Below are 12552 nucleotides of genomic sequence, written 5' to 3'. Positions count from 1 at the left end.
CCTGTTTTCTTTCTTTTTTTTTTTTCCATTTAACAAATAGAGAGTCAACAACGCCGTACTTTGTGGACAATAATAAGGATAACAAAAATAAGAAGATAGAAAGGAACAGCAAGATTAGCTGCTCTTAATAGTGATTTTTTTTAAAAAAAATAAAACCACCAACAAATACCAAATCTTGCTAGCTTGATTGCTTGCATTGAAGCTGCATGCACAATGAGCAGCACATTCATTTTGATCATATAATAGCGAGAACAAACATTCATTTACTTACAAAGTTGATAAACGATTCACATCCAGTTTACGAAAACCTTGCATATAACCTGCAACACACTCTTTTCTAACCGAGAAATGAAATCATACACCCTCATAGCTCACAAATCAACAGATGGTAAAAAAAAAAAAAACCATTTCGTAAATCATCTGAATAATCAGTGCTCTAGTTGATATTATTACAAATTGAATGTAATATAATATACTCTGGTTAGAAGCACTTATTTCACAATACATAAATGCCTGCAGGTACCTAAATCTAAAGCTTACTATCTTAGGCTTAACTCAAGCTGGAAGAAGACCGGAAAATCCCAGCATTGCTGTGAATACAGAAAAAAAGGAAGTAGGAGATTCAAATTTTTCTAGCTCACATTATGGAATGAATCAATGATGGCATCAGCAAGGTACTCGCATTTCGACAAAGATAGCCCAGCCAAAGAAATTCTTCCATCCTTGGTCATGTACACATGCCATTTGTTTGTCATATTGTCGCTCTGCGAGCATAAAGAAAAGACAACGACGTGAGGAAAACATAGAACCAGAAGGATGAAATCTACCACGCACTTTGAGCAAGAGAGATTTGCATCTCAGTAGTCCCACATTGGTAATGGGAGGGGATTAAATTTTTGCACCCAAAACTATCATATTAGTGTTAAAACTTATAAGTGGAGAGAAGGCTCCGCTCTCGTCAGTTTACAAGATAAACCTGCTGGTTCATGTGGTCTGCAGTTTTATGATGCAACCAGACCACTCATAACGCCCGTTCCACCCAGGCTGGTTCAACAGCCCGGCTCAATCCAGCTTTTAAGACATTGGTTAAAAGTTGGACATAAGCATTTTGGTCAGGTGGTGAAAAACCAATTTATTCAAGTAGCTAATGCGAATGGGTTAGGCAGGCTTTACAGTACCTGTGCTTTGTTTAGGCCGGTGAATGAGAACATGCCGATCTGCTTCAGAATGAAGGACCAGTCCTTCCCACTCTTGTCCTTCTGGGAGAGGCTATCATAGAGCCTCTGCCTAACATGCTTGATTCGACCCGCCATTTGTTCCATCTCTTGCTTCCATTCATCGAAAAGAGTTGGATCTCCGACAACATTAGCAACTATTCTGGCGCCGTGAACAGGAGGGTTCGAGTACATTGGCCGTGCCAGTCGTTTCAGCTGACTCTTTACCCTGATTATGGAAATCACAAATTAATGATAAATAAATAAATCAACTGAATTAACATTCTTATAAATGAACAGTAGGCATCAACATTAGAACAAATTGCATGAGGAATCCACAAGATTTTAAACTTCCCATCTCAAGTATCTCCTTGACATGGGAGGTCTTCTTTAAATAGTTTAGTTTTTCTCCACTACTATAGCTTGGAGAATTCACAGCAAGGCCAGCATATTCAAGCCCTATATGTTACAGCCTGGTTCAGTCCTCCAACTTATATTAGCAAGAAACTTGGCCCTTCTTTCATTAAATATATGAAAATGTTCATGAATCAGCCATTTAAGTAGTATTAACTGCAATGAGAGGAGAGCCAAACAATCATTTAAATGGTGGGCACACAGCAAGAAGATGGAAATCTCTATCCATTAGAACAGAAAAGTTCATGTTCTATTGGAATAAAAGATTCCGGACCTAAATGTAAAACTGGAAGGTTGGAGACGAAGCTAACACTTTTCTAAACATTTGAGGACTTCTCTTGCAATTTACACACAATTTTATACAATACCTATCAGTAACATCCGAAGCTGAGCAAACGAAGTTTACTGCTCCAATCCTTTCAGCATATAATCCTAAGTTTTTACTGTAGGATTGAGCAACGAGAAGTTCCAAACCACGCTCAACAAACAGCCTAACAGAGAAAGCATCTGTATCAAGGCTTCCGCTGGCAAATCCCTGTTAACATCTCAAGTTTAATAGAATAAAAAATGAAAAAAGGAAAAGAGAGGACTCAAACGAACAAATATGCTTTACCTGGTAGGCAACATCAAAGAAAGGGATGTGGTTCTTCTCTTGAACGACATCCGCTATTTTTTCCCACTGTTCAGGAGTTGGATCTATACCTGTTGGGTTGTGAGCGCAACCATGTAGCACAACAAAAGAACCATCCGGTGCAGCCTATTTGTGCACAAGTAGGTAAATGGATGAACACATTTAATTGACAACTAGTTAAGAGCAAGAGATGCTGCACTTGTCCAGATATGAAGATGTCAATGTATCATTTTGCAAATGCAAGCTAATTTAACTATTTCAACAATTTCATTATTCTCCAATCATTAAAAGGCAACCAGTGACTACGTCGTTACTATAAACTGAGTTACCTTTATGTCTGCAATCATTCCTTCAAAATCCAGTCCGACAGTTCTTGGATCGTAATAGCGATACTCAGACCAAGGGACCCTGGCATCATTGAAGATGTTCTTGTGATTACCTGTTAACATATTAAAATTGGTTGCAGAAAGTTAGTACAAGAAGGAAAAATTCCAACTGGCAATAGAGGAGGGGGGAAACCCATTCACAAAAATTGCATACCCCAAGTTGGTGACGATATTAAAGCTTTTGCTTCAGGGAAGTATCTTTGTATGAATGCCGCAGCAAGGCGTAGAGATCCAGTTCCTGAAAGACCTTGAACGGTAGCAACCTGGACAAGGAAGCTATTAGTTTCTCACTAACTAGCAGGTCAAAAACAAAAATACTACATGCTTGCTTGGCATTACTTTTGGAGCAGCTTCTCTACCTTGAAAAGCGGCAGTACAGCGATTGGCAAACAACAACTCAACCTTAAGCTATTGTTGGAAGCTAAAATAAGATTTTGGACCCAAAACTAGAAGCTCCAAATTTGAAGCTTTTGGTTCTACCATAGAAGAAAGCTGATAGTAAGGATATCAATCAGAAAGTTATTAGCAGTTTTTGGATAGCTTTACTCAACAAACACTTCTACAGAAACTCTAGCAAGGCCAAAAATGCCCTAAATATGAATTTATCTTGGAAACATTATAAAATGTCAAGCAGATTGAAAGCAAAAGTAGGTACTGCATACTTTTCCTTGCTTGATGACAGGATTATCTGCTCCAAGTAATAGCTCCGCAGTCACCTTGTTAAATGCAGCAAGACCTTCAATTGGAAGATACTGCAACATGAACCACAGTTTAAGATGGGAAACAAGAGAATTTGTATGAGTTCATATGATCTTTCCACTTTAATGTTTTCAAGTACCTCCTTGTTCTCTCCTCTCTCTAGCATAAGTTTTTCTGCCTACATAGTGAAGAAAGGAAAGAGATACCAATAATGAGTTTAGCTGAAACTTGACAATGAGAAAAGGAATTTGGGATATTAAAAAAAACAAAAGAAGAAAAGTTAACTTGTGCATTCTTCCTGCATGAACTAGATTAACTTCAAGATTCAGTGAAGGGGTCAAAAAGTTAAACCTTCTTAACTACATTTAGCACATAAGGTTGTAATTCCTCAGTCCTGTAGGCTCCAACACCAAGGTTGAGTTTCAACTCGTTTGTGTCTGCTTTGAATGCTTCTGATACACCAAGAATCGGATCTGGAGGGGCCATTGTCACGCCCTCGAAACGAGATAAATTTACAGCAACAGACATTCTAACACGACCAAAGCCCTGTATCCCAAAGATCATAATTAATAAATGATCAGACATTACAGCAGTAGAGTATATATCAGCGCACAACAAGCATAATTAGCAAGAAAATTACCTGAGAGAACCTCTAAAAGGCGACAAGGCATACACACGACAAAGTAAAAAATTCCCAGGACAATTTTAAAAATTGACAGGATAACTTTTATATGTTTTCAGAACAAACCTCATTTTCTGATGATTTTAGGCCATGGACACTAAACCTAACATCAAAAGTTCTCTAGCAAGGCAGCAGTATTTTGAGTACACTGTAGTATGCTTTCAGAACTAACCTCCTTTTCAGATGATTTTAGTCCATGGACACTAAATCTAACATCAAATGTTCTCTAGCAAGGCAGCAGAACTTTGAGAACACTTTAATATGTTTTCAGAACTCACCTCGTTTTCAGATGATTTTAGTCCACGGACACTAAATCTAACATCAAGGCAGTAGAATTTTGAGAACACTTTAATATGTTTTCAGAGCTGACCTCGTTCTCTGATGATTTAGTCCATGGGCACCAAATCTAACATCAAATATTATCGAGCAACATGATAAGGTTACTAGATACTAATATTTACAAGTAATTTTAACTATAATTTCTATGTTTTGACCTGTTTTCAACAATCTCATGCTACTTGCCAAAAAAAAAGGAAACCTTGTTCCCTTATTTCTCGTGACCCTGAGGGCCACAAGTACAAAGTAAATGCCCGACGATCTCAAAAATTATACATCATATGATAAAGATGTAGAGTTTACTACTCTTTAAGTACAAAACGTAAAAAGGCTCGTGATATCTGCAAAGCATTATGAGTTGTTACCAGCTATCAATTACAAATTAAAGCGAAAATAACCCAAAATTAAAACTTTTCAGCAGATGATGAGATAGAAAGACACCTAAAAACAATTAATCAAAAAATCCATATAAACGCAAACGAAACAGCATCGAAATGAAACCCTAGAAAAAGAAAACGCCATGCCAATCGCCAAGAAACGAATCAAATGAAAAAGAAAAAAAAGAGAAAAGGCTACCTTTCCCTTGAGCAAAAGATGGTCTCCTCCATTCTTTGGGACTCCGATCATCTACAAAATCACACGATTTCGGTCCCGATTCAGAACAACGAGATAAAACGAACCAGCACACCAAACACTGCGGAAACAAATCGAGAATCGAAAATTTGAAGAAAAAGGCACCGGAGATCGTCCGCGGAGATCCACCGCGGAGGGGAAGGGCGCGGAGAGAACGGTGGAGGCCATTGTATCGGGATCGAGATCGAGACCTCGTAGAGAGAGAGAGAGAGAGATTGGGAGGGAGAGGAGGAGATAAGAGACGATCGCTGTAGAGGAACGGGGGTGTGCGTGCGTGAGCAATTGAAAACGGTGGCAGTGAAAAGGAGAGAATTGTTGTGGTGGGTGATTCCAAACGCCGGGCTCACCGTACGCCTCGGTCTCTCCGTCGGAAAAAAAAAAAAAATGTACCAGTTATATTACTGATTTGGTGTCTCCTGTAAATCAGATTATTCTTTTGAATTCATTCATCTTATCGTGATTAATAAAAGAATATAAATATTTTATTATATATTTTTAAAAAAATAAATATGATTGACTGATTATTAATAATATACTGTATGTAAGTATGATATAAAAAGCTTTCTCCTTCTCTAGTGATGCATTTGAGAAAGAGAAATCTTGAATGCAACAGTTGCTTTTGTGGTGTCATCAACTAATCAAATTAATTTTTTGAAATTCATCTGTTTCATCATGATTAATTAAAAAAAATATTTTATTTAAAAAAAAAGAGATATAATTGACTGTTAATAAATAATACGATGTGACTAATATATAATAGAAATTTTCGCGCTCGAAAGGTTAGTAATTTTGGATGCAAATATACAGTATCTGAGCTATACACTGCTTTACAATTTTTTTTACTTTTTATGCTATGTAATTTTTTATAATTAAAATATAAACTTTTTTTTTATAAATATATTAACTTTTAAATTTTTCCTTCTTATTTTTAAAAATCTATATTTTTACTTTTTTAAATACTCCCATCTGTTAGAGTTCCATCATTATTTTGTCTTTTTTTAAATAATTTATACTAAAAATATTTTAAAAATAATAAAAATAAAAATAAATTATTATATTATTATTTTTTTTTACAAAATAAATAAGAATAATTTAATTATTTTCCCACGGGCTAAAAATGTTTACAGGCATCAAAATTTAAAGCGCCAGCGACCAGTCTGCACTCTACACCCATGGATAGATAAATGGGCCCCCAAACCTGGGAATAATATATCTGGGCCGACTTCGGCCCGTTACCTGCCCATTGCATCCCTCCTTTCCCGCCAAAATCCCATCTCATCTCCCGCCAAAATCCACCCCCTTCTTCTCCCCTCTTCGCCTCAGGCTCAGAGAGAGAGAGAGAAATTTAGAGCTTTAGAAAGAGAGAGAGAGAGAGAAATTTAGAGCTTTAGAAAGAGAGAGAGAGAGAGAGAGAGAGAGAAAGAGGAAGTGGGGGGAGAGAGAGAGGGAGGGAGAGGAATTGGGAGGGAGAGAGAGAGAGAGAGGAGGGGGAAAAGAGAGATCTAGAGAGAGAAAGAGAGATTTAGAGAGAGAGAGAGAGAGAGAGAGAGAGAGAGAGAGAGAGAGAGAGAGAGAGAGAGAGAGAGAGAGAGAGAGAGAGAGAGAGAGAGAGAGAGAGAGAGAGAGAGAGAGAGAGAGAGAGAGAGAGAGAGAGAGAGAGAGAGAGAGAGAGAGAGAGAGAGAGAGAGAGAGAGAGAGAGAGAGAGAGAGAGAGAGAGAGAGAGAGAGAGAGAGAGAGAGAGAGAGAGAGAGAGAGAGAGAGAGAGAGAGAGAGAGAGAGAGAGAGAGAGAGAGAGAGAGAGAGAGAGAGAGAGAGAGAGAGAGAGAGAGAGAGAGAGGGAGAAGGGGGAGAGCAATGTCGGGGTGGGACGAGGGGGCGGTGTTCTACAGCGACCAGGCGCAGTTCCCGCGGGGTGGCGACGCCGCCGCCGCCTCCGACACGCGCCACTCCGCCCTCCGCAAGTTCAAGGAGTTCATCCGCGGCTTCACCGGCCACAAGGGCGATTTCCCCTATCGGTTTAACCCTAACCCTAACCACCCCCCTCCTCCCCCTCCTCCTCTCCCTCGTAAGCAATCTCCTAACCCTAATCGTTCCCCGCCGCAGCGAGAGCCTCGTCCACAGCCCCGACCGCCTCACCGTCGCCATGGAGGACCTCGACGCCTTCGACGCCCTGCTCTCCGACAAGATCCGCAAGTCCCCCGCAGATTACTTGCCCCTGGTATATAAAAATGACCATTTTTTATCAGGATTTGCGTTTTCTGGTGATTTTGGTGTGAAAAGGTGTCGCCTTTTTCCTATCCAGTTTGAAACGGCGGCTGCCGAGGTGCTCGTGAGCCTCCGATCGAAGGTCGCGGGCGAGACCGGGGAGATGGAAGAGCCCGTGACGGGAGATGTGCAGATCTTTCTTTCCTCCAAGGAGAATTGCGTCTCGATGCGATCTATTGGGGTGGATTCTATGATCTTTTATCTCAAATTCCTTTTTTTTAATGTGTTCCCCCCCATGAATTTTCAACCCTAGTTGTTTGTTATGTGCATTTGGTTTTTAGGCTGAGTACATGTCGAAGCTGGTTAAGATTGCCGGGATAGCGATTGCCGCATCGCGAGTGAAGGCGAAAGCAACTTATGTAACACTAATGTGCAAGAATTGCAAAAATATTAGGACGGTTCCTTGCCGACCGGGGCTTGGCGGCGCCATTGTTCCCCGATCTTGTGATCATGTTGCTCAGGTACTACACTGTTCAAAATCTTTTCTTTCATTTCCCAGAATTTGAGTCAAATTTGTGTGATCGACTTCTTTTCTTAAGCCCGGAGAAGATGAATGCCCGTTGGACCCCTGGATTGCGATTCCGGATAAGAGCAAGTATGTGGATCTGCAAACCCTCAAACTGCAAGAAAATCCTGAGGTATGCGAGAAAAATTCTAACTTTATTCGATCCGAATATATTCTTCACTTTCTAATCTGTGTTTTTTTTTTTTTTTCCAATCCCTAATTCTCTTGTTCGTTTTAAGGATGTGCCGACTGGAGAGCTCCCAAGGAACATGCTTCTTTCTGTGGATAGGCACCTTGTTCAAACCATCGTGCCGGGCACGAGGTTAACTGTAATGGGAATCTACAGTGTTTACCAAGCATCTGCAGCGTACGAGCAATTATAAGCAGTTTTTAATGGTTCATAGTTCTAATTCTGCCGGGATTATTGCTTAATTTCTTTCTTTAATTTTGTAGTCAGAAAGGTGCGGTTGGTGTTAAGCAACCTTATATTAGAGTTGTAGGGTTGGAGCAAACTCGGGAAACTAACTCTTCCGGTCCTTCGACGTTCACTCTAGATGAGGTTAGCTCCCTTTGCTGGGAAGGTGCTTTGAGTCATAGTACGTATTCGATAACAATCGTTTCTTTCAATCTAGGAGTTGGAATTTAAAGAGTTTGCTCAAAGGCCGGATGCATATGCTAAGATATGCTCTATGATTGCTCCTTCAATTTACGGCCATGCTGACGTCAAGAAGGCTATGGCTTGTTTGTTATTTGGGGGCTCGAAGAAGGTATAGCTTCGGATCTAAATGCTAATTATGAAATCAATACTTTACTAACTGCTTTGCTTTAATACTACAGAAATTGCCAGATGGTGTGAGGTTGAGAGGGGATATTCATGTCTTACTTTTGGGTGATCCATCAACTGCAAAATCCCAGGTTGGTCTTTTATTTCATCGAATGTTTTATCTAGGGCAGTCCTATGTAAATTCATTAATATATTAAAGTATAACCAGGTTGGTCTTTTGAATCGAGGAGGATCTCTTAACGGTATTAGGATAGTTTGTAATGTCCTGAAGTTCTGTTTCATATCTCTGCAGTTAATAGCAAGGATTTAAATGCTCGTTAGCACGGGCTGTATCCGTCGTGCCGTATCATGCTAACAAGATATCGGCGCGATATAGTCCCCGTGCCGATAGCATAACTTAAAAACTCTATATTCTTTAAATTAGTCAGTAGTTTTCTCAATAAAATTCAAAAGATTTAATAAATATACATAATAAGCAATTACAATATGTTGTTGTTAAAGAAAATAAATATTTCATGCCATTATATGTCGGCACACGTGTTTTGTGACCGGCATGCATTGGTACCATCCGGCACACACCGTGCCGTACCGTGCCGACAAGTTTACGGTACGATCCCGTGCCATGGCACTTAAATTCTTGGTTAATAGTTGACTATACATCCCGCAACAATCATTTGTAGGTAAGCATTTAGCTGCTACATAGTCACAGTCTTATTTAACTTAGGTGGGAGGGATATGACCTGGATCTAAGTATTGTGGACTGCTTTGTTTCTACTACTCCAAGTTTATTTAACAAACAAGGGGTAGTGATAAGCACACCAAATTTAAGATCGTCAATTATGTTTTTAGCTTAATTGTCCACTAAGTTAACAAATTAAGTTTTTGAATTGTTTGTATACTACATTCTTTTTCTGATTGTACTTAATTCATTCTTCATTTTCCTCTGTTGTTTCGCTATTTTGGCTTTTGCTTAATTTGTTGCTGCCTTTCGTGCTGTTGGTCTGATCAAATCTAGTTTTATATCTGAAGTTCCTGAAGTTTGTGGAGAAAACAGCACCAGTGGCAGTCTATACATCAGGAAAAGGTTCATCTGCTGCTGGTCTCACAGCATCTGTAATTCGTGACAGTAGTTCAGTAAGTTTATAGTCTTAATTGATAATATTTCGTCTCTTATTGTTGAATCTGTGGCTTATGTGTGTTTGCTGGTAGCTTAGATTTTGTTTTTGAGCTCTTCAGTAAATTAAAGTTGAAAATGTGCAATTATTTTCAGCGTGAATTTTATTTGGAAGGAGGCGCTATGGTTTTGGCAGATGGAGGAGTGGTTTGTATTGATGAATTTGACAAAATGAGGCCTGAAGATAGGTAAAGTATTAACTAGTTTGAAAACTCCTGAACTTACTAATTCCTACTGTCATGAGTACCTATCTTTTCTTTTCTTTTTTGAATTCCCTTTCACTAGTGCCTTATTTTGTCATTTTGGCCTTTCATAGAGTTGCTATTCATGAAGCCATGGAGCAACAGACTATTTCTATTGCGAAGGCAGGGATTACTACAGTGCTCAACTCAAGAACTTCTGTCCTTGCAGCTGCTAATCCTACTTCAGGGCGCTACGATGATCTTAAGGTCCTTTAGCAAAGTACCCCTTTTCTTTCTTTTCTTTTCTTACATTGATGCTTGTTTGGTCCAGCTTGTGGAATAGATTATATACTTCCCAAAACCGGTTTTTTGGCTAACAAACTGTTCGGAGCTTTTGCAATAGAGGGTAGTAGCTACAGCGAAGCTTCTGTTTCTGCTGCAGTGTGAATCATAAGATGAAAAGAATAAAAACACCAAATAATCTGCAATCAGCCAAACAGGCTCTTAATAGTGGTTTCGGAAAGTTGGTCCTTGCCACATGGATAAGATGCTAAGAGAATTCTATTTCTTTCAGACAGCACAGGATAATATTGACTTGCAAACGACCATCCTTTCCAGATTTGATCTCATCTTCATCGTCAAAGATATCAGAATGTACGACCAAGACAAAGTATGAACCAGTTCCTCTTTTCAGTTCTTTATGTTTAACAATTTTAAAACTTAACAAATGAAATGAAGCCTTTTTTTTGTTCAGCGAATTGCCAGTCATATTATCAAAGTGCATGCTAGTGGTGCTACAGCCTCGAAGAGTGCTGATGCTGCAGAAGGCGAGAATTGGCTCAAGAGGTTTCTTTGCAGTTCCTCCATTCTTCCTATAACCTAAAGTCAAATGTCTTTTTAGAAGTATGATGCCTATTTTTCATTTGTCAACTATGAAGGTACATCGAGTACTGCCGTGTTAGTTGCCAGCCTCGACTATCTGAAAAGGCTGCTGAAATGCTGCAGAACAAGTATGTGGAGATCAGACAGGTAGGACCAAAATTATAAATTTGCTTATATATGCTATTATCAATTATGAGAAAGTTGGTTTTTGCAATGTGTACCACTGAAAGTATAGATTATTTGCGCATGCCAGTGGTGTCTATGCAAAAATAAGCTTTTGCATCAAGTCTCTTTAATTTCATGTAGATACCCCTGGCCATGCACACACAAATACAAAAGCAAAGTTTTAAGGGGCACGGGTGCAAAAAACCCTTTCCTTGTCTAATTTGGACGTTGATGAACTTCTGCCAATTCAAGTTTCGTTCCCATGTCTGTGTTGCTTTGTAGAAAATGAGGCAGCAGGCTTATGAGAATACTAAGACTAGTGCAATTCCTATCACCGTGAGGCAGCTTGAAGCCATAATCAGATTGAGTGAATCACTAGCAAAAATGAGACTGTAAGTGCTTTCTCATACTTTATGGAAAAAAAAGGGTGCTATCTCATCCTGTGCATTGTAGATTAAACGAATTTTAGCTGAGCTGCAGCTCTTGTTCGCATTACCATTTAGGAGTTTAAAAATGCATTGCCTATTTACTGTGCAAATCTTTTACACTTGTGAAATTCCATATATTTTATATATGTTATATGTCAATTGATACTTATATTTAGGACCTCCGTTGCTACACAAGAGCATGTGGAAGAGGCATTTAGATTGTTCAACGTTTCAACTATGGACGCTGCTCGGTCTGGAATCAACGAGCATTTGAACTTGACCCCTGAGATCGCAAACGAGATCAAGGTTATTTAATAGAGACTCTTAATATTTCTATTCGATATGTGTTCGCACTTCGTATGTATATTTTTTTTGCGCCTTCTATTTCAGCTGAGCTAGTCTTCTTCTTTTGGCTCTCTTTAACAGAAAGCTGAGACACAGATAAAGAGAAGAATGGGCATCGGAAGTCATATGTCAGAAAGACGGCTGATTGACGAACTTTCCAGGATGGGAATGAATGACTCCATTGTGAGTGATTTGTAATCCATGATCTGCTAATTTCAACTTCGCAACACTTCGGTGTATTATCTTAAACTTATCCTTTTATAGGTGAGAAGAGCCCTGTTGATCATGCACCAAAGGGATGAAATAGAGTACAAGAGAGAGAGACATGTTATCGTCCGCAAAGCTTAATGCAGCTCTTAAGCCCTTTTAAGCCTAACATGGCTTAACCTGGAAGCAGATATGTTGCGCATGCTTGTATATGTAGAGATCGAAATAGAACTTCAAATTGACCTTCAAATTGACCTTCATCGGGCGAAGCGGCTGGAAGAACTTAACCAGAACTAAGGACAAGTCTCTCTCAATAGATCAGAAGCCTCAGATTCCATGTTAACACAGGCTCTGATGCAATGAAACATTCTATTTTTAAACTTAAATGTAATTCGGAATATGCTTGTATCTAGGTTTTCACCTCAGTGAGGAATGCTATCATGCTGCCAATTAATTGCGTCTATGTTATATAATTCAAGGGTTTGTTTCTATTGCATTAGCTAGATGAATATTGAGGCTGATTCGGATTTACTGCTAACTCTTTTGGCAGTGGTTGTATGGTGATATGAGTTTATACTGTGTATTTTTTTTAATTCCTTTATAATGAACCGCACAAGGA

The 12552-nt window shown here is 39.1% G+C and overlaps 2 protein-coding genes across 3 annotated transcripts; one reads left to right on the top strand and one right to left on the bottom strand.

The window, feature by feature from the left end:
• Nucleotides 408–5276, bottom strand: LOC109711219 (aspartate aminotransferase, chloroplastic). Its single transcript, XM_020234155.1, has 11 exons — nt 5101–5276; nt 4939–4989; nt 3696–3890; nt 3484–3522; nt 3308–3397; nt 2800–2908; nt 2589–2698; nt 2242–2385; nt 1997–2163; nt 1179–1443; nt 408–764 (listed from the first exon to the last, which is right to left on the bottom strand). The coding sequence occupies exons 1-11, from the start codon at nt 5161–5163 to the stop codon at nt 633–635; spliced, it is 1365 nt and encodes a 454-aa protein (XP_020089744.1). The 5' UTR covers nt 5164–5276; the 3' UTR covers nt 408–632.
• LOC109712206 (DNA replication licensing factor MCM5) lies at nt 6829–12341 on the top strand. Of its 2 annotated transcripts, XM_020235646.1 has the most exons (19): nt 6829–7011; nt 7100–7214; nt 7299–7442; nt 7543–7722; nt 7801–7899; nt 8006–8133; nt 8220–8325; nt 8399–8533; nt 8604–8681; nt 9580–9684; nt 9821–9912; nt 10041–10173; nt 10481–10576; nt 10661–10752; nt 10845–10935; nt 11236–11345; nt 11558–11687; nt 11808–11909; nt 11991–12341. In XM_020235646.1, exons 1-19 carry the CDS (start codon nt 6851–6853, stop codon nt 12072–12074), a joined length of 2181 nt encoding a protein of 726 aa, XP_020091235.1. In that variant the 5' UTR covers nt 6829–6850; the 3' UTR covers nt 12075–12341. The 2 variants fall into 2 exon arrangements, with proteins under 2 accessions (XP_020091235.1, XP_020091236.1); XM_020235647.1 differs by lacking the exons at nt 11236–11345; nt 11808–11909; nt 11991–12341 and having other exon boundaries at nt 11558–11681.

This window comes from Ananas comosus, linkage group 6 (assembly GCF_001540865.1).
Source record: "Ananas comosus cultivar F153 linkage group 6, ASM154086v1, whole genome shotgun sequence".
Taxonomy (NCBI): domain Eukaryota; kingdom Viridiplantae; phylum Streptophyta; class Magnoliopsida; order Poales; family Bromeliaceae; genus Ananas; species Ananas comosus.
This window is presented reverse-complemented; position numbering and strand designations above follow the sequence as displayed.